The sequence below is a fragment of the Brassica napus genome, chromosome A7 (genome assembly GCF_020379485.1).
Source record: "Brassica napus cultivar Da-Ae chromosome A7, Da-Ae, whole genome shotgun sequence".
Lineage (NCBI taxonomy): Eukaryota > Viridiplantae > Streptophyta > Magnoliopsida > Brassicales > Brassicaceae > Brassica > Brassica napus.
This window is the reverse complement of record NC_063440.1, coordinates 14,904,692-14,924,441: the sequence shown is the minus strand read 5'-3', so window position 1 is coordinate 14,924,441 and position 19,750 is coordinate 14,904,692. Positions and strand designations below refer to the sequence as shown.

The window sequence follows — 19,750 nt, the reverse complement described above, 5'->3', positions numbered from 1 at the left end:
GTTTAAATACTTATATATATGATGTAAACTTTTAAGTTCGCTTAAATGCTTGAAAATATATACAAATAATCAAACATAAATATCTTAAATAGTTAAGATATACTCAAAACTCTAAAAATACTTAAATAATTATTAATTTTCTATCCAAATATTTAAACCAAGCCTATTTAAATTGGTTATCCAAATCCGAACCAAATCCTCAAAGATCTGAACTGAACACGAAATCCCAAAAAGACCCGAAAATAAACCCGAACGCCCACCCCTAATCACTATTATATATATATCCTATATGTGTCATCATAGGTTACAAAATATGTGTTATCATATAATTAATCATATTTTATACGTACCATCAAATAAGTTTTCTTATAATTAATAATATTTTATACGTACAATCATATAAATAATCACATATATTATATTTTAAAATTTAATGAGAAATATAAAAACCATAATTTAAGTTGGTGTTTGAAATTGGGCTTTGTATTGTATTTTTCTTATATATATTGAAAACATTTTTATAATAGTTATTAGAAAATATGTTAGTAAAAATCAAATTTTAAATATATATATATATATATATATATATATTTGAATGAATTTTTGATATAAATCAATTTTAAATTATTATTTTAATTTGAATATATTATATATCAAATAACATAGACTCATTACTTTTTAATATAATGTAATGTACTTCCAATTTTTAGTAGCATAAGCCCATTATTTTTTTTCCTAACTTACTACTATCCATGTTTCCAAACAATACTAATTTTTTAACTACTATCTATATTGCCAAAAAATCTCAATGTGTACTTCAACTTTAATAATATAGATATCATAGGTAATTTTTTTTTCTTTTTGATGTTAATGTATGAGATTCTTTTTCATGTTTTATTTTTATTTGTGAATCTTGTTTTCATTATAAGTAAAATGTATAAAACTATGTTTAGTTGTTTACGTTAAATGATTAAATATTTCAAATATTAATATTGTTAGTATATTTTGATAATCTAATTAAAAAAAAACAATTCGGTTTTGTCGGTTTGGTTCGGCTTAAAACCAAATTAAACGAAACCATTTGGGTTAATAAAGTATTTAACCAAATGGTTTAGACATATTTTAGTTCGGTTCGGTTCAGGTTTTTTGTGCAAGATTCTGATTCTTTTGACGCTACTGATATTTTTTTCAATTCATAATTACAATAAATGTTTGATTTCAAATCCTAACTGGCTAATGATACTTTGATTATTATTAGAGAGGAGAATTTGATCAAAATTTACACTCAATAAATAAAAAGATGAAACCAAATTTGTAAAATACATTAATTGTCAATACTGATTTAAATTTTAAATCTAATTCAATAATTTTTATTAAAAAATAATATTAATATTTTAAAATTTAGGTATAGAAATTAGATGAAGCAAACATGAATATTAAAAAAATTAGGTATATAGTAGCTCATTTAGTTTTTCTTTAAACGCCAGTCAGTTATTAGAATAAAATTAGTAAAACAGAGATTTTAATTTATGTTTAAAATAGATTTTAGAAATATATATCTAGTTTTCCTAAATGGTAGGGAGACTATTTTATAAAAAAAATCATTGAATAATAAATTGATTTGTTTTACTGTGTTTTAGCCGTGCTTAGGGAGATTGTGTTTCGGAGATCGGGGTCAAGGTAGGGAAGAGTGGAATCATCATCGATTAATTTGGAAGACTTAGAAAACGAAAACTATTACTCGGACATGCTGAAAGGAGAGGAGACTTCATCAATAGAGGACAGTGGAGATTTCATCAGCTCTATGCCTGATGACATCCTCCACCATATTTTCTCCTTTATTCCCACTATTCTCGCCGTAAAAACTTCCATCTTGTCGAGACGTTGGAGGCATGCATGGTGCGAGACACCTTGTCTCTCCTTCCGTGGCGTGGAAACGACGGCTCGTGTGATAACCCAAACCCTAAAATCTTACAGGGCTCTCAAAATCACCAGCTTTCGTCTTGCTACCGCCTATTATGTCACTTCAGGCGAGATTAATAGCTGGATCAAGCTGGCTATGTCCCGCAGCGTGAATAATCTGTCTGTGTCCTTCCTTAATTATAGATGTCCAAATTTCTTCTTTCTTAGTTCCTCCTTGGAGCAACTCTCCGTGAGTCTTGCTTTTGTGATATGCACAACAGTGTCTTGGAAATCCCTAAGAAGCTTGACACTGAGTTCATGCATTTTCTCTTATGGTGAACCCATTGCTAATATTCTCTCTGGCTGTCCAATTCTTGAAACCTTGGAATTGATTTACTGTCGTGGTTTACCTCGGCGTCTTGATCTGAGTAAATCACTGAGCCTAAGGAGATTTGAGATTAGGTTGAGTTTCCAAAGTTCATATGTTGAGATTATAGCGCCGCAGATCCATTACTTGAAATTAACAATCTCTGAGGAACAATGTACTTTAGTTGATGTCTCCTCTGTGATCGAAGCTAGTCTTGAAATTTGCATCCATGAAAATTTTCTCCCGGTGGCTGATTTTGTTCAAATCATGGTGCTAAAGATGCTAGAACAGCTGAAAAATGTAGAGAGGCTTACTTTTGGGAGTACCCTTCTTCAGGTATTATATGTTTTTCATTCTTGTATTGTCTATTTAAGGGCTAAAACTGTTTGTTTGACGTATTAAGGTTTTATTATTTACAAACCTAAAACCCCAAATGCATATCTAAGCGCACCATCGCATACGTTGAAAACATCAACTTGTTAACTAATTTGTAACAAAATACAGTTCGTACGTATTATGGTTTTTTTTTTTAAATTCTGTAGAGATTTATATTTTTGATCATGTCTGACTTGTATCATCATCGTATTGCTAGATTCTATCTCTGGCCGAGCTACGAGGTATTCTTTTCCCAACGTTCAACGTCCAAACTTTGATTGTTGAAACAATGTTTGTTCGATCTGCTATTCCGGGTATAACAAGGTTACTACAAAATTCACCTATGCTGAAGAAGCTAATAGCACAGGCAACGTGCCGGGGCAACATAGATGTATTTTACTAGAAACCTCTTCTCATTTTTTTTGTATGTTAATAAGATCATGCAAACTAATACTACCTGAGTAGGACCATTTCAAGCACCATGCCATTTACTTGTTTAATGGGCTAATCTATATAGGACTGATATTTCGTTTTCTCTGTGATAATTTTTCTGTGTTCTATACAGGATCACGGTCTTGATGACCACTATTTGAGTCTACAAGGTTTGAATCTGGATCAATGCTGGAGATCAGAATATATTCAGAACATCCCTACCTCAGTGGGAATCGGTTCGATGGTGCGTTGTGAGAATGCAGAGTCCAAACTCTTGGCTTCGTTCTTGGAATTGGTGCTGAGAAACTCAAAGACAGTAGAGATGATGGTTGTACAATATAGCTCTACTCATCCCCTTGCTTTAGAATTTTTTGCACAACTGCTACAGATGCCTCCGACACTTCCTCACAACAATAATGTCTCCCTTGTAGTCAACCCTAGCAATCACTCATTAACTGCATCAGTCTCTTCGTCTTGAATCTAGTATTCTTATTTAAATTTCGAGTGAGATTTAGTAGTTGGCTATTTGGGATGGTCATTGTCCTATATATGAAACATAGGTTTGTAATTTCAATGATCAAATATTCCTTGGTTTTCTTTACATTGGTGTTTAGTTTGATTAGAAAATTTTACATAATTGTTTCGGTCCAACAATGCATTTTACTGGCTTCATTCCTTGTTCATTATAAACCTAGAAATAAGAATGCTTGTTAAAAGAAACAGAATTCCACATCACAAATCAAGTTCTCTGTGCATTCAAAGAAACCATCACAAACTAGTGAGTAAACTAAGCGCACTCACTAATGTATGGCTTCAATAAGCTTAATTATTTATTTATTTATTTTCAATAAGCTTGTTTATAGCATCCATAACCACTTTTTTACCATTATCATGCTCTTGAAGAAACCTAATAACTATTTCCCAAGGAACTGGCCGGTTCTGGGGATGCATCTGCGGCTCTTCTCTTGGAGTTCAATCCGAGGTTCTCGAGAACTTTGACTTGATTTTCTATCGAAATTTACAAATAGTTTCACTTGGAGAAGTAAAATTATATTTATTTGAATTTTGAATGAAAAATAATAGCTAAATCACCCTACAAATTCAGAACTACCATATCCAGGAAAATCAAACAGATAATTCAGAACTGCAATCAATAGATGTTAAGGGTTTATTATGGACGGTTCTAGAACTCAGAATCACAATGATAAAGTTAATCAGTTGTGGCTGCAGAAACTATCTATGTCTAGATCCTAGTATTTCAGATCTCTCTGTGAATTCATAAACTTAAGACAAACTTTAATTCTATATACGATTTGTTTACTAAATTCCTAGACCAAATCTCTTTGCTAATAAGTATTTAGCTCATGCATGATTTAATTCAGGTAATCAATAACACTATCGTGTCTACCTAAAATATTATGATCTGATCCTAGTTAATTACTCTATAAACTAGCATTAACAGCAGTCCTGATGAAAAATTCAATAGATAACCCTAGCAATTCAATCAATTAGAAAACCTTTACAATCCTAAAAAGTCTCCAAATATAACAAGGAGATTACTCATACATTATCATAAGAAACATAATAAAAAACTTTGCATAGATAGAAATTAAATTGGAGTTCAAAGAAGACTCTGAATGAGTTCTGACTTGTCTCTCCAAATCTCTCTAAAACTAAATTAAGTGTTCCTAGAAATGGCTTAAAAAACATAATATAGGTAAAAACTCGGCCATAATATTAGGTAAAAACTCGCAAGGAGGTGATACTTCTCTTGTTTCAAACCAGAGACCTGTTAGTGCCATACTCTGTTTGTTTTCTTGTGTAGCGATTTGTACGGGGTCTGAAGAAACAACGGAATTCGTTTCGACGAAAACCGAAGATATGAGCCAGTTATCAAAGGCAAGACATATAAGACATATGTTGCCGTCTCTCCTGCTCTTTGTCACGTTCGAAGTTGCTTCTTCAACGCATCCGTATTTCTTCTTAGATTTGCCGGATTCGCAGTTGTCTTATCCAAATTCCTATCTTGTTTCAAGCTTTTTAATGTTTAACTTTGCTTGTATTATTGAACTCTACCTTTCTGGTATCAAGCTTTAAATTAATGGAAGATTTGTGCACAAAAAAAAGGGGTAAAAACTCGGCCAGGCTCTTGTGCAATTATTGGAAACTTCTTGACACTGAAACAATTTCTTGAAACATCGTTAAACAACGGTTTGTCTGATCTCCATGGGTTCCGGCCAACACCAAGGTGATTGTCGATCAACACCATCTCCAATTATCGACTTTAACTTGGTCTTTTAAGCATCACTTCTTTCAATGTTCTAAATAGCTCAATAATCTCCAGTGTTCCAAAATTCACCTAGACCTGTAAATACTTTTAAACAAACTCGAAACATAATATAAAAACTCTAAAATCGGACATATACCATGGTCAAAAACCATGATATGTCTTCATTCCCGAAGATGATCTAGTTCAAACAAAAGGTTCATTGTAGGCCCAATTGCTTAGGTTGGCAAATTGGTGCTTCCAATAGAAGTTTGATGTTAAGCATATCAAAGGGAAAGACAATTTCCTCCCAGATTTCCTATCAAGAATTTAGCGAAAAATTTCAACAATCGTCTAAATGATATATACACTCAGTCCGGATAATCATAAGTCTTTAAGATCCATGATCATAATGTTACCCCAGTGCAAATGCACCTTTAGAATTTGTACTATAAATACCTAAGTGTGGTAAAAGTTGTAGGTCAATCCTAGTAAATGTCTAAGTCTACGAGTTCTCTCCAAACCTTTGTAAAATCATTTAAATGTTCTTAATAAAATAAATTTTCTCTTTTTGTATAAGTTATTTGCATTCTCCTAGATATACACTTAGAATTTTTTTTTTTCTGGTTGTACATATTATCTGTTTACACAACTGTAACATTCCAAGAACCATGTGCGGATCTTATATATGATATAAATATTTTGTGGAAATATCTTTTAGTTTGCTCCAGGATAATTTTCTATCTTAGCTATTATTTGGATCTACAAGGCTTGGATTCGGATGGATGCTGGGGAGAGGACTATATGGACTTGCATACATAACTTAGGGGGCATCTATTAGACCGCTTCGCTCATGGAACTCAGACACTAGAGACGGTGGTTGTACGGCCTCCAACACTTTCTCAAACCAAGAAGTTGAATGTTTTCATTTTCAACTACCAAACATTCCACCAAAGTTTTAGCAAAAAAAAAAAAAAAAACTACCAAACATTACAAAAAGACTAAAATGTAAAAATAATCAATCATCTCTACCTAGAACTATTATTCTTCCTATGACAAAGCAGTAAACGAGCAGACACATTCTTGTTTAGACCAAAACGTAGTAAAACATAAACAATAAGACGGTAGCCAAAAGCCATAGCCAACAAGACAAGCATGTTCCTCCATTTGGAGCTTGTGTCTGGAGATATCTGGTAATCTCCTCGAATTGCTTCGTAACCCGATATACTCCTCACTTCTCCAACCGCAAACACTTCCCCTAGGTACTCGTTCTCCAAAAGACCCTGCAATACATTCAAAATAACCAATAATAATGTCTAAAGAGTTTTTCCCTGAAAGAAGCAAAGATTGTTTTGTTTTGTTTTTGTAAGTGTTTCGAATGTGTAAACCTCAATGGAGTAAGTGTGGAATGAGATGTAAGCTAACGGGTAAGTCCAGACTGGTTTTGGCAAAGCGTTACGGATTCTGAAGTGGCCTGCAGCGAGCATCATGATCACCTGCAACAACAACAAGTATGAAAGATCAATCCCAAAGAATGAAACATTAATTTGAGACTAATCCATTAATTTGAAAGACAAAAAAACTCACGTGTATAGAGATGAGAGTCAGAGTGCTCCAGTAAACATCTCGCCAAAGGCAAGCAATGAAGAGCATCAAACCTTCATTCACCAATAGGCACATGAAGAAGTTGAGGACAAAGTACATCAACAAGCTGAAATCGTCTCTCAGTCCGACCATGAAGTAGAAGACAAGACTTGAGGAGATGGACATGAGGAACAAGAACGGTATGCTTCCCAGAAACTGCCCTAATAGGAAGACAAAAGCACCTGAATGCTGGTTTGATGCTTCACTTCCATAAATCTATTAAAAAAAAAAAAAAAAAAGTAAAACTTCAGAGCTCAAAGTGATCAAAGATTGTAGAAGAAATGGTTATACCTTGATTTCTTTCAAAAGGGAAGGTATTCCAGCAATCCCCAAAAGTGAGGCAAAGGAGACAAAAACAAACACTGCAGAAACTCTTGTCTGCAAGAAGAAAAAAAAGATAAAAATTGCATGTCTTGGGTGAGAAGAGTGAGAGTATAGAATGACTTACTGCAACAGAAGACAACGAGTGTCCCAAGCCAGAATACAATGTGCCAATACAAAGTGTAAGAATCATGTAGAGGATAAGTCGGAGCCAATAGTATTTCCATTCCCTAGACATAACCAAAAGCGATCTCCAAGTCAGCACTGCAACACGTGTCGCAGCACCAGCCTTTCCCTTAGATTTAAGCTGTGTGCCCTCCTAGCAAAAAAGACAAAGGAAACTCAGATATACTAAACATAGATGTATATTTATTTCCATGTCTAAAAGTTCATAACAAAAATTATTAAATGGACCAACTGATGATACCATACCCTTTCGGTAAGTTTGAAGATCATAGTCTCAACCGAAGCAGCATCTTCAGATGATTTATAAGTCGCCTCAAGAGTGCGAATAGCAACAGCAGTATCCATATTCACCGCTGAAAAGTCGCCGTTATCGTCCTGTTTGTTCATATCATCAGAAAAAAACTAATGTTACAAGAAAGCATTCTCTCTAGTTGTTTAATTAGTGTAACATGTTACCTGCCAGTTTTTGCACATTGCAATGATCCTATCGAAATCAGTGTTGATAGCCCTCAAGAAATGATCTGATGGACTTTGCATTATCGGGCATGGGAATCCAGCATTCGAGAAGTGCTACAAGTTAGGAGGATACACACAACAATACTTCAGAGAGTGATCTTTTGGCCATGGCATGAGAATATATTTATTTTACCTGTAAGCAAGCAAGTGTCTCCCCAAAGAAGAGCGTGTTCCCATTTGACAAAAGACAGATTCTATCAAACAAACCAAACACTTCGGTGCTGCTCTGATAAATCGTGAACACAAGCGTACACCCCATACTCGCAAGCTTCTTCAGCGTCACCATCATAAGCAGCGCCGAGACACTATCAAGATGATAAAGAGGCTCGTCGATGAATAAGATATGAGGCCGCATCACAAGCTCACGAGCTATAGAGACGCGTCTCCTTTCCCCGCTTCGGAGTCCCTTCATGTAACAATGACCACCGATCAACTTGTTCGCGTAGTCACTCAGAGACATCGCCTGGATAGCATCTTCCACCACGCCTCTTTTCTGAAAGAGGAAGCCTGGAAGCTGAAGCAGCGCTGAGTAGTAAAGAAACTCACGAACCGTAAGCGATCCAATCAGTTCCGTCTCCCTCTCAACGTATCCGTAGGATCCGTAAGGCATATGTGACTTTGAGCCGTTCACAAACACTTCACCATACATTTTAGCTGAAGGAGGCAGTCTTCCTACAAAAAGATTGAGATTCAAGAATGAAAACAAGAATCAAGAACTGTTGATTAAGTGTAATAGTAGTTCATTTACCAGCAAGTGCCCTCAAGAGAGTGGACTTCCCTGACTTGGCAGGACCCATGATGACAGTCATAGTCCCGGGAAACGCGTAGCCGTTCGAACTCTTCACCACTTTATCAGAATACTTTCTCTTCCCTGTCATGGTCACTGTCAAATCTCTCCAAGCAATGGAAGCGCCTGCGATTTTCCTAACGGCACTTCCTCCTCCTCCTTCAGGGACATGAGGAGAAGCCATTGAGCCACTGTTGATTTTGGATAAAGAAGGAGAGATGGGAGTTGCTGTGGCGTCGTTAATAGAATCTCCACCGCCACCACCAACACCAACACCACCAGCTTCATACTCCATTCTTGCATCGGGGTCATCCCATTCAGGAGAGTCTTCAAAGGAGATAGGCTGTCTGAGAGAACCAGGCTTTCTTACGTAGAAGAAGTGGCTTGATGGGACTCTGCTTGTGGGACTGCTTGCACAAGAAGAGGATGAACGGTAGAGATCTGACTGAGACTGTATCTCCTCCATTTTTGAACTTTCCTTGGCACCTACAATTAGTGAAGTGTTTAAGACAAAAAAAGACCAATAAGTAAAAGTGATTACTTGAATTAGAATGAAGGAATAAAATGAGAAACCAACATTTAATTAAAGTCTAAAACTTCTTGGTCTGGCTTTTACCATAAGCTCACTAAATTACAGTTAATGGAAGTGATTCCTAATTTAGTAAAAACCCCAGAAGAGAGTACAGCACGATGATTCACAAAAGAAAACCTTTTTTTTTATCAATTTCATAGCTTTTTGTTACTTAGCAGAAGCAGAAACCCTTTTGGAGAAACACACAAGTTATGGTGAGAGTAAGGGAAGAGGAGAAGACAAACCTGGATCTGAACGAAGTAGATCCACCCGAGAGAGAGAGAAGGACGCGGAGAATCTCTTCTTGGGAAGAGAGAGAGCAAGAGAGTGTGAGCTCTCAACTCTCTGGGTTCTGCAAATATGGAAAATACAAGGGTATGGATGGGGAAAACCTTTTGTCCGAACGAAGTATTTAGATTATTAAATTTTTGAAGAAAAAAAGAATCTTTTTTCGCCAGTTTTAAGAAAAGAGTGAATATTTTTGGTTTTACATGTGTTTTATTTTTTTGGATTCAACTCATATCGATGTAACTGTAAGTGTTGTTTACAAAAATTAAAGTTTCTGTATATTATATAGAAAGAAATTATACTAACTTCAACATTAAGCTTTAGATACTGGATCCAAGGTTTGGACTAGTACTCTACTACTATGTGTTGATTCATGTATTTTTTTTACATGTATATTATTATTTTGGATTAAAACTCGTTTCTATGCACTGTTGTTTACAAAATAAAGTTTATTAAAAAAAAAAAATTATAAGAAGAAATAATACTACTTTCAACCTTTAAGTTTTAGATACTTGATCCAAGGTTTGTGGCCTAGTACTTTGTTGTTGATATTGCATTAAAGCGCTGCTGAAACGAAAATTTTGAATTTGGAGTCAGCATCACATTTTTCTTCTTTTTGTTAAATGAAAAGACTCGAGATAATAATTGCAAGACAGAAACAGCAATGCTTTGTTTATCTCTTAATGAAGCACATTATTTAAATATGTCAAAAGCAAGTAATTAAAGCAAGAAATAAATTATTGGGATGAAAAGCATATAATAAGGTTTTGGTTGGTTTTAGATTTTAGAAATGGTATATATAAAGACTTTTATTATCTAATTAACTTCTGCTAATAAAGTATTATTTAGTGAAGCATTTAAAAACTGTAATTGTTCTATAAAGATTTTTTCTCTGTTTTAAAGTTAAAATTTTGGTAAATTTTTAATCTTTTAATATTTGAAATAAAGATATATTTTATTTAATAATACCAATTTTGGATTGTGATATAAATAAATTTATAATCTCAAAACTAACACTTAATATTAAATTTTAAAATATTGCTCTAAATTAAATTTATTAAGATAAATTAAAATGAAAATTTGTTTATCCAGAAACATTAAAATTAGTACAAATATATTATAAATATATATAGTTTGTATAAGAGTGATAGAAGTGGGTTTTCACAATTAATAAATTTGAAAATAACAAAAAGGTGAAAAGACACAGATAACATACTCATTGGAGATTTTATTAAAACGTCTTTAAAACTTTGACTTACAAATGTTATTTAATTATTGTTTAGTTTACTTTGAAAAATATGTAATAAAGTTGCATTTATATAATTAACATATAAGGTTTGAAAACATGGGTTTTTTTATCTAATGAAGCAAAATGCATTGGCAAATTTTAAAAAATAAATTAAAAATTGAAGAGTGAAGAGATGAGAGTTTCATACTTTGCCAATATTTTGAAAAAAAAATTCAATTACCAGTTATCACTCATTTAATGGTTGATGTTTTTGAATTATTAAAAATTTGGTGTTGAGAATTTTTTTTTTGGAGATGACAGTCTCATACTTTGCAAATATTTTGAGAAAACTCAATTACCAGGTATCACCCTTTTATTGTTCTGAATATATTAAACTAGTGGTTTCTTCACCTTCAAGCATGAAGATTATATTTGTTTAGTTTATAATTTGATGTTTGTTTATATTTTGTCCTATTTTAGTTTCTTTTTTATATTAAACATGTTTTCTGACATTATATTATTTTAATTATTATCATTCATTCATGTTATAATTTTTATTTAATAGAAACACTTTTCATCCTATTTTTTATGTGTTAGACCATTTTTTCTTACACAATAATTATAATGATACTGAAATGGATGAAAAATATCTCGTTTTTGGATTGAAATGTTTTGGAAGACCAAGACACTTCCTATTCCACTTTCATTGACAGATTTTTATATCCTCTTTTACTCTCTTGATGGTAATGGTAGTTTTCGATGAAATGGTAATAGCACACTTGAGAAGATTTATGTATTGTCCATTCTTATCTTTTTAGAATGTTAAAGTCGCATGGTTAGACTTCGTCTCATCGAGGAAAATAAGGTAGTTGATGACTGGAGCACCACAGGCAACTTTTAGACCTGAGAGAGTTTTTTTTTTTGGGGTAAAATGACACAAATTGGATAGTATTTCAGAACATAGATGAATAAATATAGAGATAAGGGGTTTCTTTGACAAAGTCCTCTCAAAGACAAAGTCGGTCGAATATATGGGGCGGTCAATGAGACTTCCTCAGAGCCCATACCAAATTGTTTTTGAATATTTTACATTTAAATCACATATATAATATTACATACAAATAAACAACGTGTACTAAAAATATAATAATGTAAAATAATTTAACCTCTTACAAAGTTTTAACAGAAATTAAATTAAATTTCTTTTTTAATTTTTTTAAAATATTAATAGTTTCAAGGTCTAATTTTTTTTTTCATTAGAACCTATCATAGTATTAAGGCGACCTTGCTCAAAAGTTAACCGATTTCATGGAATTGCCATTAATCATGAAAAATAAGACACATATTTGACACATTCTCCAATCTATTGAATCCAAACATTATGGAAGCCAAACTGCCGCATAACACATTTGAGAAATCTCCACTCGATTACATCAGAAACCTTGCCTATATCGAACATTTTTGGGGTTACTTTTATAGAAGAACATTGTGTCGTCAACGAAAAGAGCACAACGCGCAACCTTGAAACCTGAGAGAGTATTTTTATTTTGGACAGAGAGACACAAACTCTATAGGACTTCAAATTATAAGATAAATACATATAGGAATAAAAAGTTTCTTTGACAAAGTTCTCTCGAAAGTTAACCGATTTCATAGATTCGCCATTAATCAGGAACGAGTAATACACATAATTGACACATTCTACAGTATATTGAATCCAAATATGATGGAAGCCGAATCACTACAAAACACATTTTAGAAATCTCCACTCGATTCCGCGATAAAACTTGCTCATGTCGGTTTTTATAACGATTAAATAATATTTTTTGCTTTAGATCTTTGCAAGCAAAGGAGCATTTCATGGGTAATTAACACATTTTTATAGTATAACAAAAAAAAAACTATCACGATATCATGTATAATACTTATCATGAAATATCGTGATAATTATCAAGAGTCTTCCAGCGTGTTTGGAAATGTATTTGGGTTTCATTTGGGCTTTTGTATTTCATGTTCATGTGTTTGCCTTATATGGGCCTCAATAATTTAAATGAGGTTGACGACAAAACAAAAAGTAAGAAGTAAAATGGTGGTTTGGTTGGAAGAAGGGAAAAAAATGTATACAGAGGAAAGAACAAGTTTGCAGAGTAAAGCAACACTTGAGCCAATAATAAGCACACAACACAAAGAGAAGCTGATGCTTGTCGCAGTCTCTGTTCTCGTCATCTCGACCGTTCCGAAGATCTGAGGACGAAACCAATCTCCTTCAACCTCTATTAATCAAAAGCATTCCAGCAATCACAGAGTAAACCCCCTCCTTAACTTTCTTCTCTCTTCGCTGCATCGTTTCCTCCGTCGTTCTCCAAATTTTCTCTGTCTGATTACGAAATCTCCGTTAATATCGAATACCCATTGTTACAAAGTTCCATCTTTTACGGTTGATCAGCTCAGGGAAAAAACTCCAACTTGATTTCTAGGGTTTTCTGTAAGGTTGATGTTCTCTTTGTTTCTTTGTATTTATCATTTGATTTTTCGCAGGTGGGTTTCAAGGATTTGTGAAGATTTTCAGTAAAGGTGAGTTCTTTTTCCGGATAATTTGTGTCTGTGTGTTCATCAGACTGGTTCAGTTTATTTCTATTGTTTGGTTTTTGATTTCTGGGGACTTTTCATTGTTTGTATTTAGGACTTAGGCCTTAAATCTTGGGTGCTCATTTAGCCTTTGATGTATTAAGTTTCTACATCTTCACTTGATGAGTAACTTGTATTAATCTTGTAATTGCTAACTTGGAAGAAAGGAGGATGTACATTCTCTGCTCCAACTTTCTTGAAAGGCTATTGCGTCTTTGTATCCTTAGGTTTGTCTGTTGGTTTAGGAACCCTCTGACTAGATTTTACCAACCAATTAGACCAAGTCTTACGTTGCACACAGATAAGAGTTTGCATCATCTCTGCTGCACTTGTAGAAATGATACCTACAATGTATTCTTATACTAACCTTCTTTATGGTTGTATTTGTTTCAGGCACTAGGTGGTAATCTTTTTGAACATGAACAACCCTCATCCTGATGATGATCACGTAAGCCAGTTCCTAAATTTAGTTATATTTATAGTCTCCCTCAGCTTAAGTATTGTTCCTTTGATCTTCTTCTCAAACTTTAGGAGGACACCACGGTTGACGGATTTGAAGTACCTGTTTCGCCGGTTTCAAGTTACAACAATGTATATGCCGCAACTGAAGACGAGACAAGAGACCCTCCAGCTGTACCGCCACATCTTCAACACTCTCTCTTAGGCAATACAGGTAGCACGGAGTTGCCTTGTGCACCACAGAGTGTCGTCCTGAACCATCTCTATATCGAAAATCGAGACCCCCCAAGATCCGTTGTAGCGCTTGGCTTCTCGCATCGGTTCAGGTCTAAGTATGTCACTGTGGTGATATACAAGCCGGTCCAAAGAAGAGGAAACGCCAATGTTTGATGATGCATCTTCTTAATATAGTGTTGGGAGCTTGTTTCTTTATGGATTCAGTTCGGTATATACAAAAACCAGCTGGTCCGAACTAAATTTCTTCCTATCAGGTTAGGGAATTCGATTGAAATCATCTGTGTAGACGTTTATATAAAATTTACCTGCATTGTTTGTAATAACTCGCTTTAGGTTTGGTTGTTTAACCGAACCCACATACATCTCTCTTGAAGATATGCATTTAATCATGTTTAAAATTAAAAGTTCCATTAATCATTCACATACTTCTTTGTCCAATAACTTGTGACTTAGAAACTGGACTCAGGCAAATTGGAAAGTCTTTGGGATCATTGGATAATTGTCCGAAGCAACAAAATTATCGAATTTGGATTTGTAAAATACTATATAATAGTGGGAGATGAAACTGATATTACATTATTATTAAATAGAAGAAAAAGTTAAACAGACCATACAGAAGATGGGGTTTAGGGTTGGTCCAGGGCTCTGTCCTTTGATCCCACTTGTCACGTGGCAAGGAGTGTCCCTTTGGTGCACTTTTATTGAAACCACCACGAGGTGTCACGTGGGTATATCGCTCCACCCCCCCACCTCATGGGAGCCACATCATCAACCTGTTTTCCTCCCATCTAGTTTTCTTTCTTTAGTCAAAATTTTGGGGGAATTTTGTGGGTAGCCCAATTTGACCAATTAATTTACTTGAATAATCTTTTATTACTTTTTGATAAAAAAAAATCTTTTTTAGTAGCTATATTTATGTTTCTTTTCTGACAATTTTTCCTAAAGTTTGAAGGGTTGAAAGTTTGTTTGAAATGTTTAGGTAAAGTTGGCTAAAAAATCAGAAGTGTTCGATTGAACACGTCATCAGCACCATCTTGACATCAACTTGTTCACAAGATCTACACCTATTTACGTCAGACTGTACGGACTTGGGGTCTCTTTCAGGTGGTCTGGGCCTCATGCGAATCTCCCCTATAGATACTTTCTAATATTATTGTCGACAAACACTTTTCTTAATCTAGTGTTCCACGATAAATGTCATACCATGGGCATATCCACTGGACAAAATCATGCTGAGAATGCGCTAAGCGTGAGTTGGACGATCAGTTTATGCTTAGCGAATTAAGAAAAAAACGTTGATTAATCAAAGATTAGTTCTAAAAATCCTTTTTAAAAGACTGATAAATGTTTAGAATATAAATAAATGTATGGGATAATGATTTGGTATATTGGAAATTAAACAAGGTAATTAATTCATTATTCCACGGATCAATTCTACACAAGTAGCTTTTGTTTTTTATTCATGAATAACATAATTGTAAATAACATCATCTTGGTTATCATCTCTCTAAAGCATTTGCTCTGACCTCTCTCTACATATTTCCGATTACCGACTCCGGCTGCTCTCATAGAGTCGGAGTCGGGCATAGCCTTTGTTGATCTCGATCATGGTTTTGAAAGATCTACAGATTATCTCTCCTTCTACTCAACGGTCGGATGATCCGATCATGATCGGAGTGTTTGAGGGATGTTTGTAGATCTTTCTGGTTACAACACTTTTCTCATCTAGTTGTTTGGTTGGGATTTTGTCCTACTTGTGCAGATCTGATCTTCTTGGAATCTTTTGTATGGCTGTGTGAATTTGCATGTTTGGATTCGCGATGTCTTTGTTGTTTTCTCCGGTTAGATCGTCTACCTTATTGTTCCTTGCATGCGGTGGAATCCGGGGTTGATTGGATTCGCTCCTTGTCATTACCAATTGATCTGATCGAGATCTTCACTTTCGTCAAGCTTCAATTTAGCGGTTTCAAGTCCTTCGTGACAACGCCGTTCCGGTTTGAAGACTTAGAAATGGTTCGTCTTCATGTTATGCTGGTTCTTGTTGCTTGGGTTCTCAATTGTCTGGGCTATTCACAATAGGAGGTATCTCTTCACGGTGGTTTGATCAAGTTATCATCATCGGTTTGTTTTTCTCAAAGGATCCGAAGACTGCATGCAATTTTTGCTCATCGTGTTTATGAATCTACTGTTTTGTCTTTTGCTCAACTAGATGAAAGAATGTTATTTATATTATTATCTTGTTAAATGTTTTTTTCTTGTCATCATGTCTCCCTTAATTGGGCTTATGCTTCTGGGAACTTTTGTTAAGTTCGCCAGCTCCTTTCTCCGGGATACTTGTATCCGTGGAGCTGTATGGTTTCTATCTTTGATCAATGTAATCTTAATAGTGTTTAAAAAATAAAAAATAACATCATCTTCTTCCCTATTTTTTTTAGGTTACGACTGTTAATGTCTACAGAAAATTAAAGTTCTTAAATCAAAAACTCGAGCACACCACAAACACATGCAAACGAAACACGATGAACACACACAAAACACGAAGAATACACACTAAAAGTACTCACGGCCCGGCTGTGAGTTCCGCCACCTGGATTCGAGTCTCGGGCACCGTCGATTAAAATGGAATGAAAAAATCTCTCTGGATGCCTTCGGCGGGCTCCCCGGCTTAGTTCCGATGGACGGTCATTAGGCGCTAGTCAGGTCTCCTTTAAAGGCATCCGAATACCAGGTTCGTAAAAAAAAAGAACTCGATAATCTAGCTTTCATACAAGCTCGGACATACGTCGAGGATTTTCTTGTTTGTTTCTGAATAAGCTTCTTCCTTTTTTTATTCTCGCTATGGTGAGCTAACGAGCAACGAGTTCTCAGCTGATTAATCGCCATTTTGAACATAGAAATTCCTTTAAATGTATATTTTTCGGGGTAAAAACTAGTTTTCAGACCACAAAACAATCAAACTGTTAATTTATTTTACAAAATAAAAACTAATAATGCTAACTGAATTGAATATATAGAAATATATCAGCCACATATATATCACCTGTGTTTATATAAAGAAAAATCTATGAAAATGATCTTTGATCAGAGGCACACCACCATCAATAAATACATGTATCAATCCCTTTTTTTTAAAGATTAGCTATTACCAACCATTTGCTTCAAAGTTTACAACAAAAGAAAACATTGCTTCAAGCATTCAAGCAACTATATGCCATGAAACATGTAAAATGTATTGGCAATGACTGATTTAATAAATACTAGATCATGACTAGCGCGGGTTTTATTTTAAATTGATTAAATAAAATTTATAAATTTATTGAATGTTGTTTAATGTTAGGAGAGTTGTATAACATTTAACATTAATTTTGTGTAATTTATCTTGCTAATGATTTGGTTCACATTATAATCAATTTTTTTTTGTTTATAATTAGTGTTAAGCATTTATCTTCAGATAATATATATTTTGAAGATATTCATAATTATTTTTGCTATTATATTTATTGAAAAATGTAGTTATTTTCAATGTATAGTGTTTATATTATTTTTTATATTTTTATGTAATGACAATTATTGAATTATTATGTAACTTAAGTAAATTATATAATGTTTTATTAGATTGTAAATTAGTGCATACAAAAATAACTGAGGTTGCTAACATATACAAATTTGAATACATTTTGAGAGAAATTGTCCAAAATGCCACAAATTAGATAACACTTTTCAAAAATACCCTCAATCAAAAATATACTAACAAATTGGGTTTATGATTTAAGGATTAAATTTTAGGGATTAGTATTAAGGGGTCAGGTTGAGTTTATAAATGTTTTATAAATATTTAAAAAAATTAGCTTAGTGTTATTATATCACAGATTTAGGGTATTTATGAAAATAGTAATTTAATAATGGTAAATTTGAAAAGTGGTATCAAACATGTGATAGAATTAAAAATTTCCTAATATAAATGAAATAAGGTATACTTATTTTCAACGTTTTCATAAATTATTTGAATGTTTTAGTCAGTTATAATGTTTTATATTGTTTGGATACAAAATCAATTATTGTGTTGTTTGAAAATATATAGTAGTATAATATTTTTTACATGATTACTTTATAGTAGAATGGTGTATTTAATTTAAAATCTTACAAAATGCAAATGAATGATTATGTTTTAATAAGAGAGATGTGATTTACCAATTTATGTTTATGTTGTCATATGCCCCACTAGAAAAAATATTTTTGTTAGTATCATATATTATCAAGTTTTAAAATCAAATTTATATATTATGACTCTAATATAGAATATTTTTAGTTCCGCCACTGTCTAGCAAGTGTTTTTTTAAAAAAAAAAATCTAGCAATGTGTTTTGGTATGATGAGTACATGATACTATAGTCTAATAATAATTGTGGTTACCTTTTTTCCTAAAGTTTTCAAATTCTATCTTTTTTTTTCAAATGCTATTTATCTTTACTCTAAAACAAAATACGTTTTATCGGAGAGATAGTGGACGATTAATTTAAGAGAAAAAAAAAACAAGCACTTAAACTAAATATATATAGAGAGAGACCAGATCCTCGTGACAGCATCAGAGAGTACATTGGGTTTACAAAGTACTTCAAACCACTTGAATACTGAACACCATATTACTTTCTATTTATCTATACTATCAAGTATCAGCTCTACATATACGCCAATGGATAACTAATTAAACAAGAATATTTACAGACTTCAACCCACCTGAACATTTTTTAAAAAAGAAACTCACCTGAATATTAAAGACAATACTTTTTACTTATCTATATTAGCAGCTCTATATATATGCGTTGTATTTGTATATAATTGATTAAACAAGAATACTATTATGGGTAAAGTTACACTAGCTGATTTTGTCAGAAATATTCGTAGTGAATGGGTTTGCTTTTTCTGATAAATATATATGATTAGTGGGTATGTTTCTATGTTATCTACATGCGATTTGGTTCGATAGAGATACACCTTTTTCTTTAGTGTAATAAAAATCGATCCAAATCTATGGAGAGAGAGGAAGCACCGCATCTTCAGGTAATCACCATCTTCCGAAGCTGCGACAATTTCCAGAGTTGATCGCTCAATAAGGGATCGTCTCCTGTCACTTCCTCCACCGCCAGATGGTTCAGTTTCTTTGTGTGACTTTACCTTTCCATTCGCTCTTTGTATCTGCCTTAGGTCTCTTTAATTTTTTTTCCTTTTTCTTTGTTTTTTCCTTGTAATAAATTGTTCAACAACAATATTGTATGTTTTTCAAAAAATAGTAAGCTTAACATGTTACAAAAAAAAAATCGATCCAAATCCGCTTTCTCTTTAATATTACCGCCGATTTTTATCAGTTAAGATACTATTAGTGTATGCACAAGACATACGTCAGAATATATTTGTAACCAATACTAAATTTATACTGTTAAAACATAATTTATGGTTGATTTCACATATAATTTTTTGGATCATTTTTTAATTAATGTATTTTATATTAAACTAATAATATCTCAAAACAAAATTGTGAACATT

At 33.4% G+C, this 19,750-nt stretch overlaps 3 protein-coding genes across 4 annotated transcripts; 2 read left to right on the top strand and 1 right to left on the bottom strand.

Moving 5' to 3' along the window:
* The first annotated feature begins 1,637 nt into the window (after positions 1 to 1,637).
* Positions 1,638 to 3,023, top strand: LOC106355422 (putative F-box/LRR-repeat protein At5g02700). Its single transcript, XM_048736869.1, has one exon. The coding sequence runs from the start codon at positions 1,748 to 1,750 to the stop codon at positions 2,669 to 2,671; it is 924 nt and encodes a 307-aa protein (XP_048592826.1). The 5' UTR covers positions 1,638 to 1,747; the 3' UTR covers positions 2,672 to 3,023.
* A 3,282-nt stretch (positions 3,024 to 6,305) lies between these two features.
* Positions 6,306 to 9,771, bottom strand: LOC106352577 (ABC transporter G family member 3). Its single transcript, XM_013792199.3, has 10 exons — positions 9,613 to 9,771; positions 8,758 to 9,282; positions 8,143 to 8,681; positions 7,950 to 8,063; positions 7,740 to 7,868; positions 7,435 to 7,626; positions 7,278 to 7,364; positions 6,930 to 7,202; positions 6,731 to 6,838; positions 6,306 to 6,625 (listed from the first exon to the last, which is right to left on the bottom strand). The coding sequence occupies exons 2-10, from the start codon at positions 9,260 to 9,262 to the stop codon at positions 6,371 to 6,373; spliced, it is 2,202 nt and encodes a 733-aa protein (XP_013647653.2). The 5' UTR covers positions 9,263 to 9,282; positions 9,613 to 9,771; the 3' UTR covers positions 6,306 to 6,370.
* A 3,185-nt stretch (positions 9,772 to 12,956) lies between these two features.
* On the top strand, positions 12,957 to 14,611 carry LOC106352578 (SNF1-related protein kinase regulatory subunit beta-3-like). 2 transcript variants are annotated; one of them, XM_013792200.3, is made up of 4 exons: positions 12,957 to 13,188; positions 13,422 to 13,457; positions 13,905 to 13,959; positions 14,043 to 14,611. In XM_013792200.3, the coding sequence occupies exons 3-4, from the start codon at positions 13,930 to 13,932 to the stop codon at positions 14,358 to 14,360; spliced, it is 348 nt and encodes a 115-aa protein (XP_013647654.2). In that variant the 5' UTR covers positions 12,957 to 13,188; positions 13,422 to 13,457; positions 13,905 to 13,929; the 3' UTR covers positions 14,361 to 14,611. The 2 variants fall into 2 exon arrangements, with proteins under 2 accessions (XP_013647654.2, XP_048592825.1); XM_048736868.1 differs by lacking the exon at positions 12,957 to 13,188 and having other exon boundaries at positions 13,198 to 13,457.
* The last annotated feature ends 5,139 nt before the right edge of the window (positions 14,612 to 19,750 follow it).

What these genes read in the sequence shown, in the direction of transcription:
- LOC106355422 (XM_048736869.1), top strand. Translation starts at nt 1,748, where the DNA reads ATGCTGAAAGGAGAGGAGACTTCATCAATAGAGGACAGTGGAGATTTC.
- LOC106352577 (XM_013792199.3), bottom strand. Translation starts at nt 9,262, where the DNA reads ATGGAGGAGATACAGTCTCAGTCAGATCTCTACCGTTCATCCTCTTCT. An exon ending in AGACACTTGCTTGCTTACAG is followed by an intron (nt 8,064 to 8,142) that starts GTAAAATAAATA and finishes CCTAACTTGTAG; the next exon opens with CACTTCTCGAATGCTGGATT. An exon ending in ACTCGTTGTCTTCTGTTGCA is followed by an intron (nt 7,365 to 7,434) that starts GTAAGTCATTCT and finishes TTCTTCTTGCAG; the next exon opens with ACAAGAGTTTCTGCAGTGTT.
- LOC106352578 (XM_013792200.3), top strand. Translation starts at nt 13,930, where the DNA reads ATGAACAACCCTCATCCTGATGATGATCAC. An exon ending in CTCATCCTGATGATGATCAC is followed by an intron (nt 13,960 to 14,042) that starts GTAAGCCAGTTC and finishes CTCAAACTTTAG; the next exon opens with GAGGACACCACGGTTGACGG.